Source organism: Lycorma delicatula, chromosome 2 (genome assembly GCF_047948215.1).
Source record: "Lycorma delicatula isolate Av1 chromosome 2, ASM4794821v1, whole genome shotgun sequence".
In the NCBI taxonomy this organism is placed as follows: domain Eukaryota; kingdom Metazoa; phylum Arthropoda; class Insecta; order Hemiptera; family Fulgoridae; genus Lycorma; species Lycorma delicatula.
Window position 1 is genome coordinate 216,003,574 of NC_134456.1, and position 12,994 is coordinate 216,016,567.

General features: G+C 28.5%; 1 protein-coding gene across 7 annotated transcripts in view; it reads right to left on the reverse strand.

Moving 5' to 3' along the window:
• NAT1 (N-acetyltransferase 1) overlaps positions 1-12,994 on the reverse strand; it is a 99,349-nt gene that overhangs the window by 39,872 nt on the left and 46,483 nt on the right. For 5 of the 7 annotated variants that reach the window (XM_075357174.1, XM_075357178.1, XM_075357177.1 and 2 more), the window contains exons 2-3: positions 10,514-10,630; positions 2,088-2,266 (exon numbers count right to left, since the gene is read on the reverse strand). In XM_075357174.1, coding sequence (XP_075213289.1) covers positions 2,088-2,110 — 23 coding nt within the window. In that variant the 5' untranslated portion in view covers positions 2,111-2,266; positions 10,514-10,630. The remainder of the gene's footprint in view (positions 1-2,087; positions 2,267-10,513; positions 10,631-12,994) is intronic. The other 2 variants (XM_075357181.1, XM_075357180.1) reach the window with 1 other exon arrangement.

The following is a 12,994-nucleotide window of genomic DNA, read 5'->3' on the forward strand; positions in this document are numbered from 1 at the left end:
ATTACAAAATAAAATTTTTCTTTAACCCTTTTAACTTCATAACACAATTACTAAAATCGTGAATAAATCAAATGTTTTAATACTCTTCATATTGACTTGCTTTAAAAACTTTGCGCCATTTTATAACTCTCAGTATCAAAAACAAACTGTAGGATTAAGAGTACTGAGAAAACTAATAAAATAGAATCAATTAATATGATTTGGTACTTGTTCTATCATATCTTTAAAAGATAACTGTCCTTGTTTTTGCTCTGTATAAGCTTTGAGGAGAATGTGCAAGTTTTCTTCAAAAAAAAAATTTCATGCCTATTTAAGTAACTGATAAATTTTCTATACAAAATATTTCGTACAGAAAACATTCACTAGTTTTCAAGAGATAAAAACAGAACATTTTTATAATAACCTCTGGGGATCCAAAGAAAAAATTCCAGAATTTCTTTAGTAGCATATTTTCTCTAATTAAGAAAATAACTTATCTTAAATACGTTATTAGATAAAACTAATAACTTATTTTTTAAATTAAATACCTAAATATGCAATACGGCCAAAAAAATTTAAATATAAAATAAAGCGTTCAGCTGTCTGCAGAGCTAAATGTCTTATTTATGTTTTTAATTATATTTCATTAAGCTTTCATTAAATATTTAATTTATTATGAAATAATATATACTATTCAAATTAATATCAAAAATTATAATTAACCATAGCTTTACTACAAGCTGCTGGCATTTATTAAATGGCTGCAGCAATTATGTGAAAAAAAAACAGAAATCGCAGAATACAGGACTAATGTTCAATATATATCTATCAAAAAAAGTCACATTTGTTCAGTGATTTTTTTATACTAGAGAGCAGGAATTATGCATAATAAGTGTAGCGTCAAAGGGATTAAATTATCCTTGATAAGAGAATTTGCAACTGAGATAAAAGTTTAATACTCAGGAAGAATGATCACGTAACTTCATTATACATAAAAATATGGTATTTATTCAAGGAATGAAAAACACTGGGTGGCACTCAAGTAATTAAGAAACATTGATAAAATATGGTAAAAGCATTAAAAACTTATGTTATATCTTCAAGAAGGATTAAACACAGTAATAAACCAAGTTAAGTGTTTTTTATATATATATTATGCTAGTAAAATAATCAGAAAAGATGGAGAAAACATGACAAACTAGTTCCCCTTCCCGATTAAACAATTAAATTTTTTTTCTTTATACAAAAATAAATAGTAATAATGCATCTCAAGAACTTTCCAACTGAACTCATAAAAATCAAAACCGGTTAGAAATATATCATATTGTAGAAGGTACAAAATCAGTACAATGCATATCTCTAAATTGTAACATCTTTCATGATATTAGAAATATTAATTAAATATTTTCTATATTAATGACAACTAATTCAAAAATACAAGTTTAATTCATAAACTGATAACTAAATATTGAGAGTGGGTTATCACGAATTTAAGAGTATCTTCATTATCATTAAAAAAAAAACTTTGGCAAATGACTGACAAAAGAAATTTTAGACTGAAAAATTAAATAAATACATTTGTTTTGTTACTCAAATCATAGTTGTTAATTAAATCAACCGCAATCTTTTAAACTTTCTTCAGTTACAGACACAACGCATTATAGAACAGTTAAGAAAAACTGAGCTTTAAGTGAGCGATTTTTGTATTTCAACATGAATGAAAGCCTTAATATCAAAGGAAAATCATTCATTAGTGAAAGGAAGAAATTTGCTAGACATGGTAAGGTATTCTTTCCTAGATACTAATCTGCTGCAAATATGCAGCGATATAAATAAAAAGAGCATAATTACTCCTCAATAAAGCTTTTACTTTTTTCTGACATAAATATTACAATTCACAATGGAATTGTGTTCCATTATGTATACTAATACAAAAACTAAAAAAACTTAGTACTTAAAAAAAAGAAAGTAACTGCAAAATAAATTAATGCAGTCACTTTAATTTCAAGTTAAAATTTGGCATAAAAATGCCAATTAATTTATTTAAATTTTTCTAAGAGAAAGAAAAACTGTATTTGAAAAATGAAAGTAAAATTCTATTAACCTACCCAACATGTAAACCGTGGACCATCTAGGGTTAATAATCCAAGAAAATGTTGTCCAAGCTATGAAAAGTTTCACACTCAGCGAGAATGAATTTGACTGAAGTTCTTTTCTTTACACAGCGGCTAACACAGTGTTCAATCAATGTCAACACCCAGTGTTCTGCTTTCCTCACTCAAAACCTCTGCTCAGTACAAACACAGGCCATATCCAATTTCAAAATAAAAATAATCCAAAAAAATGATTTTGACAAATTCTACTAAAATAAATACAAATCTGAACTCAAATGTAGAAACTGAAATAAAACTTAATGATTACATTTTAAACATTCACCAATAAAATAGAAACAACATAATAAGACCACTAATAAATAAAAATTAACAAAATTATAACATTTCATCAGTTTAATCCAGCTTTTTCATGATTACATTAAGTGTTATTAAATTTAATTAAAAAAAAGACAAATAATACCATGGCCAAAAACCAAAAGTATAAAATAAAATACAAAAATAATTTTTTTATCATTTTAATTTGCATATGTACTGAAAAAAATTTGTACGAGCAGGCGGTTTTCACAAGAATAATGAAACTGTACAATTTACGGAACTAGTCTAACTAAACTTTCAATACATGAAAACTAAATATATTATTAAAAAAACTGTCAACAATAAAGGTTTCTTTCTTAAAATAAATTGTATACAGAGATAAAATTTATGAGTCTATTAATATTTACTAAAGGAAATATCTGAATTGAAATTATTCCTTATCAAATTTTAATATTTATTAAAACTACCCTACTAGAATGTACTTAAATAAGTATGCATACTTCAAATATTTTAAGTACAAAACAAAAATGCCAGTGCTTGGTGGTTCAAGCCTCAAAGATTTATTTGCATTGTAGGCAAATAAATTGGATAAATAAATTGCAACAAATAAAATTAGTTAAATCTGAATAGCTAAATTATAAATCAACAATACCAGGTACAAATAGATTTTAAACCACAAAACCTTGACATAATAGTCAACATACGTTTTTAAAAAAAATAATTTTAATAATAAAACTCAGTGAATAAGCAACTGTTGCCTTAAATATTATTTGTCAATCAAATTTAAAATCTGAAGCAACTGTTGAGAATATATCTAATGTAAAAAAGAAGCTACTCTTTATATGGATTAGTATATTTTATATATACAATAATTTGTATATATACATAGTAGAGGTGATATGGGTCTTAAAAAGATCAACTTTAGAAATATATATATATATATATATATATATGCACACACAAATTTTTGAAAGCAACCATAGTGAATAGACACCAACATTCAGCAAATAACTATAGCAAAACTTGTTCAAAATCAAACATTTCTCTTTCTCTGAAGATTTGCAGGCAATTCAATTCCAATATTTCAAATGTTAAGTATATCATGCAATATTATAAAACAATAATCTAGAAACTAATTTGTGACTGGTGCTAAGTAATCACAGCATATTAGCTAAACAATGCACACAGAGAAAATTGATTTTATTACAAATATATATTGTAAAAAAATGTATTACTATCATTAACATATCATAAATTTCAACTTTTACGTTATTGTTATACTGATTATTATTGACAATACTTTCTATCTATTAATATAATAAAACTATTCCATACACACACATGGATAAAAGAAAGAGATCTTTTTAGAGACATATGTTTTTATCTGTGAAAACAAACTGCTATAGTACAATATGACCTGACTCTAAAACTGTTATCATATTTATATAATATAATCATATAACTACAATCATAAATTATAATCAAATGATGATATTATGTAATAAATAAAGAAATCTTTAAGTATATGGTGCTTAAAAGAGAAGCTCAAAACAGTACAACATGATGAATCGGCCAGTATTTTCAAGCCTCTCCAAAGATGTCTAATGGATTAGTAGTAATTGTAAGAAATTGGATGTTCTATGTCTGGATCCTTGTATGAAAATAGAATAAATGATTATTTTTTTAAATCTAATTTTAAAAAAAACATGAATAATTTCATGTAGGAGTAAACAGTCAACATGAAAACCAAGACTATCCACAGCATTTGTATCATATTAAAAATCTGTAAACATAAAAACTCACTTTTTACTGAATTTAACAAATTGAACTCGGCAACAAATCAAATTAAAATGATGGTACGAAATAAAAATGCCAATTGTAATTGATTAAAGAAGGTTTAGCCAGTGCCAAAATAATCTTACTGCAATTACCAATATCATAAGCATTGTATCCAGAGACAATGGATATCACTGGTCCATGACTTTCAAGGAAGCATTTTCACTACTGTAAACACCCTGTATTGTTGTTTTATTTTTATTTTTTTTTAAACAATGTTTTATCAATATACATAAATAATCAATGAAATTAATACCAAGTAATAAAAATACATATAATACCTATCAAGCAGACTGGGTCAGTGAGGATTAACAGCATAAATGCTCAGCCATTAAATATTCTTTATTTAATAACATTTTATCTGTTTTATTAATAAATTTATTTTATTCACTGGAATGGAGAAACATTTTAAAATTTAATTAAAAAATCATTATTATGCATTATTCCACCGACACAAGTTACAAAAAAACAAATTACAAAAATTTCATTAGATTACCATGTGTTAGGCCAGAAGTGCAATATACAACAAGTTAAAAAGTTAACACTTTGAGGGCATTCCCGTATGTGATACGAGCATGTTTTAGGCCACCGTACAGCGCCTGTACACGAGTATCGCTACATCGCTCTAGATTCATTCCCCCATATACCGCATGGTTGCTGTCTTATCTCATTAAAAAGCTTAGCTTATCTTGAATCTGCTAGTAGTGCTGGTTTTCAAGTTTGTTCTGTTTGAAGGATTTTATCGCATTTCAACAGACTGATGTTTTTGTTTGCAATCGCCTCAAGCCATATTCTTTGTGCATTCTATTACAGTGTTTTCACTTCTGTTTTGGTGTTTTACAATATGTTTCACGCGATTACTGGATAATTTTATGGAAAATTCAGAATTAGAAATTGACAACAGGGATGCCTATGTTACTTACAAACAGACAGAAAACAAATACAGCAACAATTCTGGTTCTAGTGTGCAATTATTTTTCAAGATCTAAAAACAGGTATATTTTTGAAAATTATTTTTGTTTACTGTAGTAAGATGTATAGTATAACGCATAATTGCAAAGAACAAGTTTCAAGCTTTTAATTCATATAACATACTTATATAGGGATGGAAATAGTAATGTACAAAGATTTTTCAAAAAATAGTAAAACATCAGTCATATAAAACCGTGTTTAAAGCATTAGACTTGAGTGTTAAAGGATGAGATGAAACCAGACCTAAGTTAGACCAGATAAGCAGTAAACCTTTAATATACTAAAATTGTGAACTTAAGATTAACTACATTAGAGAATCAAATATCTAAGTAAAGGGCCAGGATTAATTGGATACTGCCACTCACAAGAAATGTGATACGACTACATATTATATAACAATATTAAACTACAAATTCTTCCCTTTTACATTCATTAGTCTGAGAATTTTTTATAGAACACAACCCATATTCTTACACTTTAATCAAATAACAGAGGAGAAAAGACATACAGAACAATAATAAAGTGTATTTAAATATACAAATGAATATGAAGTAACAATTTTGGCATAATCAAAAGACTAATTTTTCACAAAACTAGAACCTTTCCAAAACAAGAAGTTCATTTACAAAATGAAAGCCTAATAACATCATAATTTTTATCAATGTAATCATATTTGTGTACTCCAGTATTTTAGATAATTTATATTTTTGTTTGTTTGAGTTCTGTACCACACATCTCCCACCATTACTCAATCTTCAGGTTAAAGTATGCCAGATGACATTAAGATGAAAATTTGGTGAAGATTTTTTTAATAATCCCAATACTAACACCTAAATTCTCATATTACTGTTTATTCAATTACTTAACTCAGTTTCTCTCAGTTTAGCTTAAATTATTATTATTACAAGAAAATTATGGCTAGGTGATGTGTTTTGTTTATATTTATTACATAAACAAATACATTAAATCATTAGAAATATTATTAGTCCACAAACTAGAAAAACATGCAGCATGTGTTACATAAATAACTGCACAATAATTTTATTTCTCAAAAAATTTATAATTTGATTATTTGATGGTTTACACAGATAGTTGTGTTCAGATATCTGAATGCTCATCTGTAATTAAATGCAGACCATGAAAATTTATTTTATATATCTAATTTTACATAATAAATTATACAGAATAAATCAATACATTTGTATTGCCAAATAAATCGGTACAAATGAATTATTTATTGTTAAAAGCATACAGACATTACTTGCCAAAATTATAAAATGTTAATTTATACAAGGATCAATTAGCAAGCTAGCTAACATACTCCATGTCAAAAAAAAATCATATATATAAATATATATAATACTTTATAACTTTAACTCAACCCGGCAAACTAAAAACTCTAACAGACATAATGGACAAACAAAAAATCCTAATCGCAGGACTTCAAGAAATGAGAAACACCGATCGAGAGCCGTTTGAATCTCAGGGTTACAGAATTTACAAAGGAATCCCTGGGAAACGTGTGATGAAGAATTGCCCACAGTTCGGAACAGGATTTGCAATCAATCTTAAGATAATTGACTCAGTCGTAGAATTTAAGTTTTACTCCCCCAGGATTTCAACCTTAACCCTAAAATCAGCCAATAAATTCTACACCATAATAAATGTCCATGCTCCCACCAATGACAAAAACAATCTTAAAAAAGATAGAGAAGAGATGGACAAATTCTGGGAACTTCTTGACCAAACTGCAAACAACATAAATAAGACCCACACCAAGATTTTAATAGGGGACTTTAATGCCCAACTTGGTAAAGAACGAAGATATCGTGATATTATCGGAAGATGGCCGGCCCAGAAACAAACTAACAAGAACGGCCAGACTTATCAAATTTTGCAGAAACCATAATATGATGTCAAAATCCACCTATTTTATGAGAAAACCAAACAAATTGAAGACTTGGAAACACCCAGATTGGAAAAAAGGGGGATGGCAACTCGATCATGATTGCATGGACCGGAATTATCACAAGGAGATTTATAATGTAAAAGTCTTGAGAGGAACAGATACTGGATCGGACCATTACTAAATTAAAGTTAAAATAAAATTCACCCCGCATAAAAAGAAAAAATCCCAACCTAAAAACAAAAGAGCTTATGATCCACATAAATTAATAAACGATGCCATCTTTGAAGAAACAAAAAAAAAAAATCAAATTAACTAATAATTTAAAAGAACTGACTTCCCAACTGAAAGAAATAGCTGAAGAACTAGCCCCTATAAACCCAAGAAAAAACACCAATGGTGGAATGAAGAATGTGACAAAGCATTCAAAGACCGACACCGGGCTTGGATTAACCACCAAACCCAGAAAACTAAAGAATCTAACCATGAATTCACCAAACAAAGGAAAATAACTCAGAAAATTATAAGAGGAACCAAACGACAAGCCCAAAAAAACTTGATTCAGCAAATAGAAGAAAGTTCCAAGAAAACTAACTCCCGAGACTATTATAAAATGTTTGGTCAGGCTCTTCAAAGATATGAACCACCCACCCATATGCTGAGAGGAAAAAAAGGAAATATGGCCCACACCAATAAAGAAAATGCTGAAATTTTGGCAGAAACCTTCAATAGACTCCTCAACTGTGACGACTCCCCAGAGCTTTTTGAGATTGACACTGAAACTCCAGTTAAAACTTCACCGGTAAATATCAACCCGCCAACAATTCAAGAAGTTCTCGCAGCCTTAAATGAAATAAAAAACTACAAAGCAAGCGGAGAAGACCAGCTTTTCGCAGAACTCTGGAAACACTCATCAGTTTATTCAGTCAAAACTTCCCTATATCTATGCCTCATGAAAATATGGAACGAAGAAAAACTTCCAGAACACTGGACCACAGCCCTCATTCATCCATTACATAAAAAAGGGGATAAAATTAATCCGGAAAACTACAGAGGCATATCTCTCCTGGATTGCACATACAAAATCCTGTCGAGAATCATATACAACCGATTCAAAGACCAACTTGAACTGGAACTTGGGGAATACCAAGGGGGATTTAGGCCATGGAGAGCTTGCCCGGAGCAAATAATATCCGTAAAACTTATGATGGACTTATTTAAAAGACGGAAAAAACAACTAATAATCACCTTCGTTGACTTTAAAAAGGGCCTATGGATTGTATACACCGACCAACCATGCTGAATATTCTGAGAAACCTGGGCCTTCACCCTAAACTCGTAAACATGATAAAATTAACTTTAACCAATACCCAGTCCAGAGTGAAATTCAGAGGTGAACTCTCTCAACCCTTCTACATAAAAACTGGATTGAGGCAAGGAGACGGCCTCTCACCACTCCTTTTTAACTGCGCCCTCGAATTTGTCATGAGAAAATGGTATGAAATAAATCCCAAAAATATAAAAATGGGTACTAAGAAAAACTCCATCACACTAATTTGAAATGAAAAATGAAATAATTTAAATGAAAAAGTGACATGGCAAAACAGGACAAATAAAATGATTAAATCCCAAAAATTAACTTGGTCAATGAAAAATGCCTTTCTGCTAAAACAAAACTTAAACGTTATAAAAATGTAGTACAGCCAGAAGTCAACTACGGAAGCGAGACCCTTTTCAAAATCTCTCAGAAAAACCAAATTGAAAAAATCTGAAAATAGAGAGGAGAATTGTCAGAACGTGTATCAATAAAAAAACACCAAAAAGAAGGCCAATGGTGGATTGTGCCAAATAAGGTGGTGTATCGAGAAATAGAGCCTGTTACTGATACTATGCGGGAAAAAAGAATCTCTTTCTTTGGTCATCTCATAAGGACACTGGAAACAAGACTGTCAAGAAATATCATTGAAAAGCTCTGGTTCCAAAAGCTAGAAGTAGGATGGATCAAAGAAATTAGAGAAGATATGAAAGAATTGGGAATTTCCCTGACTGACCTACAGAATAAAACTGGAAAAATTACAAAGCTAAAAGACAAAAGCATTAGATTTAAACAAAAGACAGACAAACGACAAAATACAACAAAGAGGGTGTTTACGGATGAAGAAAATAAAGCAAGATCTCAACGGATGAAGAAATACTGGGCAGCTCGGAAGAGTAAAATAACACGCTTTTCTCAGAAAAGATCCAACTAAAATTGACTAAAGTGGTCCCATGTTGGCCGTAAAAGCATAAAAATAATAATAATATAATAATACGTTTTAGAAATAACTCATTTTTCTATCTAAACTGTAATTTACATTTTTTAACTTTTAAAAAAAAGTTTAGTTTTGTTTAAATGAAATAATGATTATAATATAATTATAAACACAATTACATTAATACATAAACCTTACCAATATGCACCATTTTCTTACATTTTTAATCATTACAAAATACAAAATCTTACCCTTTAACGTAATAAAAGAAAATCCTATTATCTATATGCATGAAGGAAAACACATTCTTAAAAAAAATTTAAGAATGAGGCAAACATTGAAAAAAATGAAATGTTAAAAGTTTCCCATCTTTGAGTAATGGCTCTTGTACCAAATGTTTATGTCATCATAGCAAGGCTAAATGTTGTTAAGATTATTTTCACATGTCATTTTAATAAGTTTTGTAATTATTTACATCCAGGTGAACTGACTGTACTTGTTTGGTTTTATAGACATTGCATTTATTATGTTTTAAATTCTGTTTAAATTTTTCTTTATCTAGTATCTGTTTTCGTAGTTAAATATTTTTGTTAAAGATTATGAGATTTAAAATGAATAAATGGAGTTTGTAAAAATGTTTTGTAAATATTTAAAATTTTGAGATAACTGTCTGTTTAGACCTTATTAATTAAAATTAAGTTTTTTAATTATTTTTTTACTGCTCCCCACGAAAAAATCAAATTTTTTTTAATAATATTGTAATTGCTATCAATGAATATTGTAGTTTAAATATTAATATATATATAATTTTTTTTAATATAAAATAACAATGCAAAACACAAAACATTTTAATTAAATCCTACCTTTATGTCAATATAATTTATTACAAAGATAATACACTGAATCTTGTAACATTTTTACAGACATTTTATTAATTTACAACTTTAGGCGGGAGGTTGCCAGCAACCTAACCACTCCCGACAGAAATACTAACACTGGCATTAAAGAAACAAACACTCTTAATCTTTAATTGTCTTAAATCTCAACAGCTGCTTCCTAATAATAAATGAAAGATATTCATACTTACATGGCGTTACTTTTGACTTACAATAAATATAAAAATTTTAAAATAAATATACCTTCCTCCCGAGACACGAGAAGCACTCCCCAGTCCTCTGGTGCCGTCCGTTGTTGCTTGAGTGTCCACCCCTGACACGATAAACAATGTGTTCGGCTGGGACAAACTGAGAGGGGAGCTAAAACATAACAAATAAAAAATGTTAGGGTAAATATATTTGAAAAAAAGTAATAAATAATGAAATCCACTAACATTCACCATCATATGAACCGAAGCTATATTACAAAAAATGCTGAGTTTGCACACGCTAGCTGAAATGCAAATTTCACTTCCCCTTTTAATTATTCATTTTTATTTTAATACATTTTATAATAAAAAAAAATCTGGGAGAAACGTTCGGGCATAAAATTAACCCGTGTTATAAATCTGAAAATAAATTTGTTTAACAAAGTGTTAATTTTTGGACAATAAGTTTACATCAAAATGCCACCTAAACTCTATTTGACTTATTCATTCTACCTAGAACAAAAGTATTTTATTTTGATAATTAAAACAACTTTGTAGTTCACAAAAAAATGTGAAGCAATACATTTGAACAGTGATCGAGACATTTCTGAAAGCTCGCATGAAATATAAAAAATTCTAGAAAATGAGATCTGCTTCGATTGGAATTGTATTTAGAACCGAGTTAACTACCAGGCATCAAGGTGTACATTTACATACCAACACTTTTTTTTGCAAATATATAAGAAAAAAGATATATAATTCTTATGCAGAATTAATTTGATATCCATTTTATATTTTAAGATATTTAAATTCAAGGAATTATTCTTTGAATATACAAATCAAAATTCTTTGAATCTGATAATTTAAAGCTATTAGGAAAAAAAATCCCATTCAGCACGCTGGAAGGTGGAGGTAGATTTCACCAGTGCTAAGTAAGAGATAAAAAGGCTTTCACCTTGAAGTTAAGAAAAACTTTAAATTTACTCAATATGACAATGGTTGCATGTGAAAAAGTTTCACAAGTTTGGCGTATGACAAGCCCCATCTTACAATTCCAGCAACATTTTAGTAATCACTTGCCGTAAGGGTTTGTCATATCAAAAATTGTTTCAGACAAAAGTTTTAAGTAATATTTAGAGGGCTAACATCAACTTTAAACCAATTTGATACTGTGCCTATTAAGGGAGGTATGATTTTTTTTTTGTCTTCAAAAGCCCTATTTTTCCACTTTGACTTGATAAGTTTTAGGCTCTTATCCAAAGAATAGTAGGAACTTTAAACAGATTTGATATTTTACTTAATAAGAAAGTTATAGTGATATTTTGTTTTTTCAAAAAAGCCCCCCTCCCCATTTTCACCTTCATCGTTTGATTTTGGCCATTAACAAACTCTACTGAGATTTTGGGATGAGTTATTTTTAAGGAACAATTTGAAAGTGATTGGCACAAAATTACAGCAGTTGTTGTGTCCACAGGAAAGTGAATATATATATATATATATATATATATATATATATATATATATATATATATATATATATATATATATAAGTATATATAAACTTTTGAGCTGACAGTGGTTTTGGGGCCTGGGGAATGTGAAACCCGAAGATATGTCAAAATTTTCCAGAAGTCGAATGATTATACCCATTACAATTGGTAGCTTTCTAATGAAATCTACCTAAAACAATACAGAGTATGCAATTTTATGTTCTTTATACAATGAAATAAAAATAAACATTAAAAATTAATTAAAAAATAAAACAACGAATCATGTCTTTTCATAGCAATTCTCAGAGTTTATACAATGTTTTTCTTTGCCTTAATATGTTATGATAGAATTTAGAGAAACTTTTGCTTATCTGTAGTTGTATAAATAATAATACCAATTCCCAGATAATTAATTATTTTCAAATTAAATACACAAACATGGATTTGAGTATGAGCAAGTATATTGTGTACAACCACTAAAAAAAGCAACCCATAGTGGCAACAAGCATAAACAATAATCGCAACACCAGTACATATTTGTCAAAGTTTTAAATGAAAATTCCTATACAGAAATAAAATCAAATACAACATGTCCAAAAAATTTGAACTCCCAACGAAACTGCAAGCATAAATTTCACACGAGTAGAGTTCATAATATCAACTGAAAATTATAAAACACAAATTTTTCACAATTAAACAATTATCTGAGATACACATAAAAATAAAATTACATAATTTTGTTACCAGAGTGCAATTTTATGAAATTGTACTTTTTATTCATTTTATTTACTTCAAATTCATTTTAAGATCCAGCAATAGGTAAAACTTATTTTCATAAACACCTCCTTTGTTGATCAAAGATTTTGTTTTAGTCTTAAAATTATTTATCTACAGTCACTATTCCATATCTACTGAATTAAATGTATTAGCTTTAGCTAAAAATTAAAATAAAACAAAAATAGGTAAATAAAAAGCAAAGCATAACTAATCTTTAAAATTAACATTACAGCATTTCTGGCACACAAAAAAGTACTTGTTAAAATAGA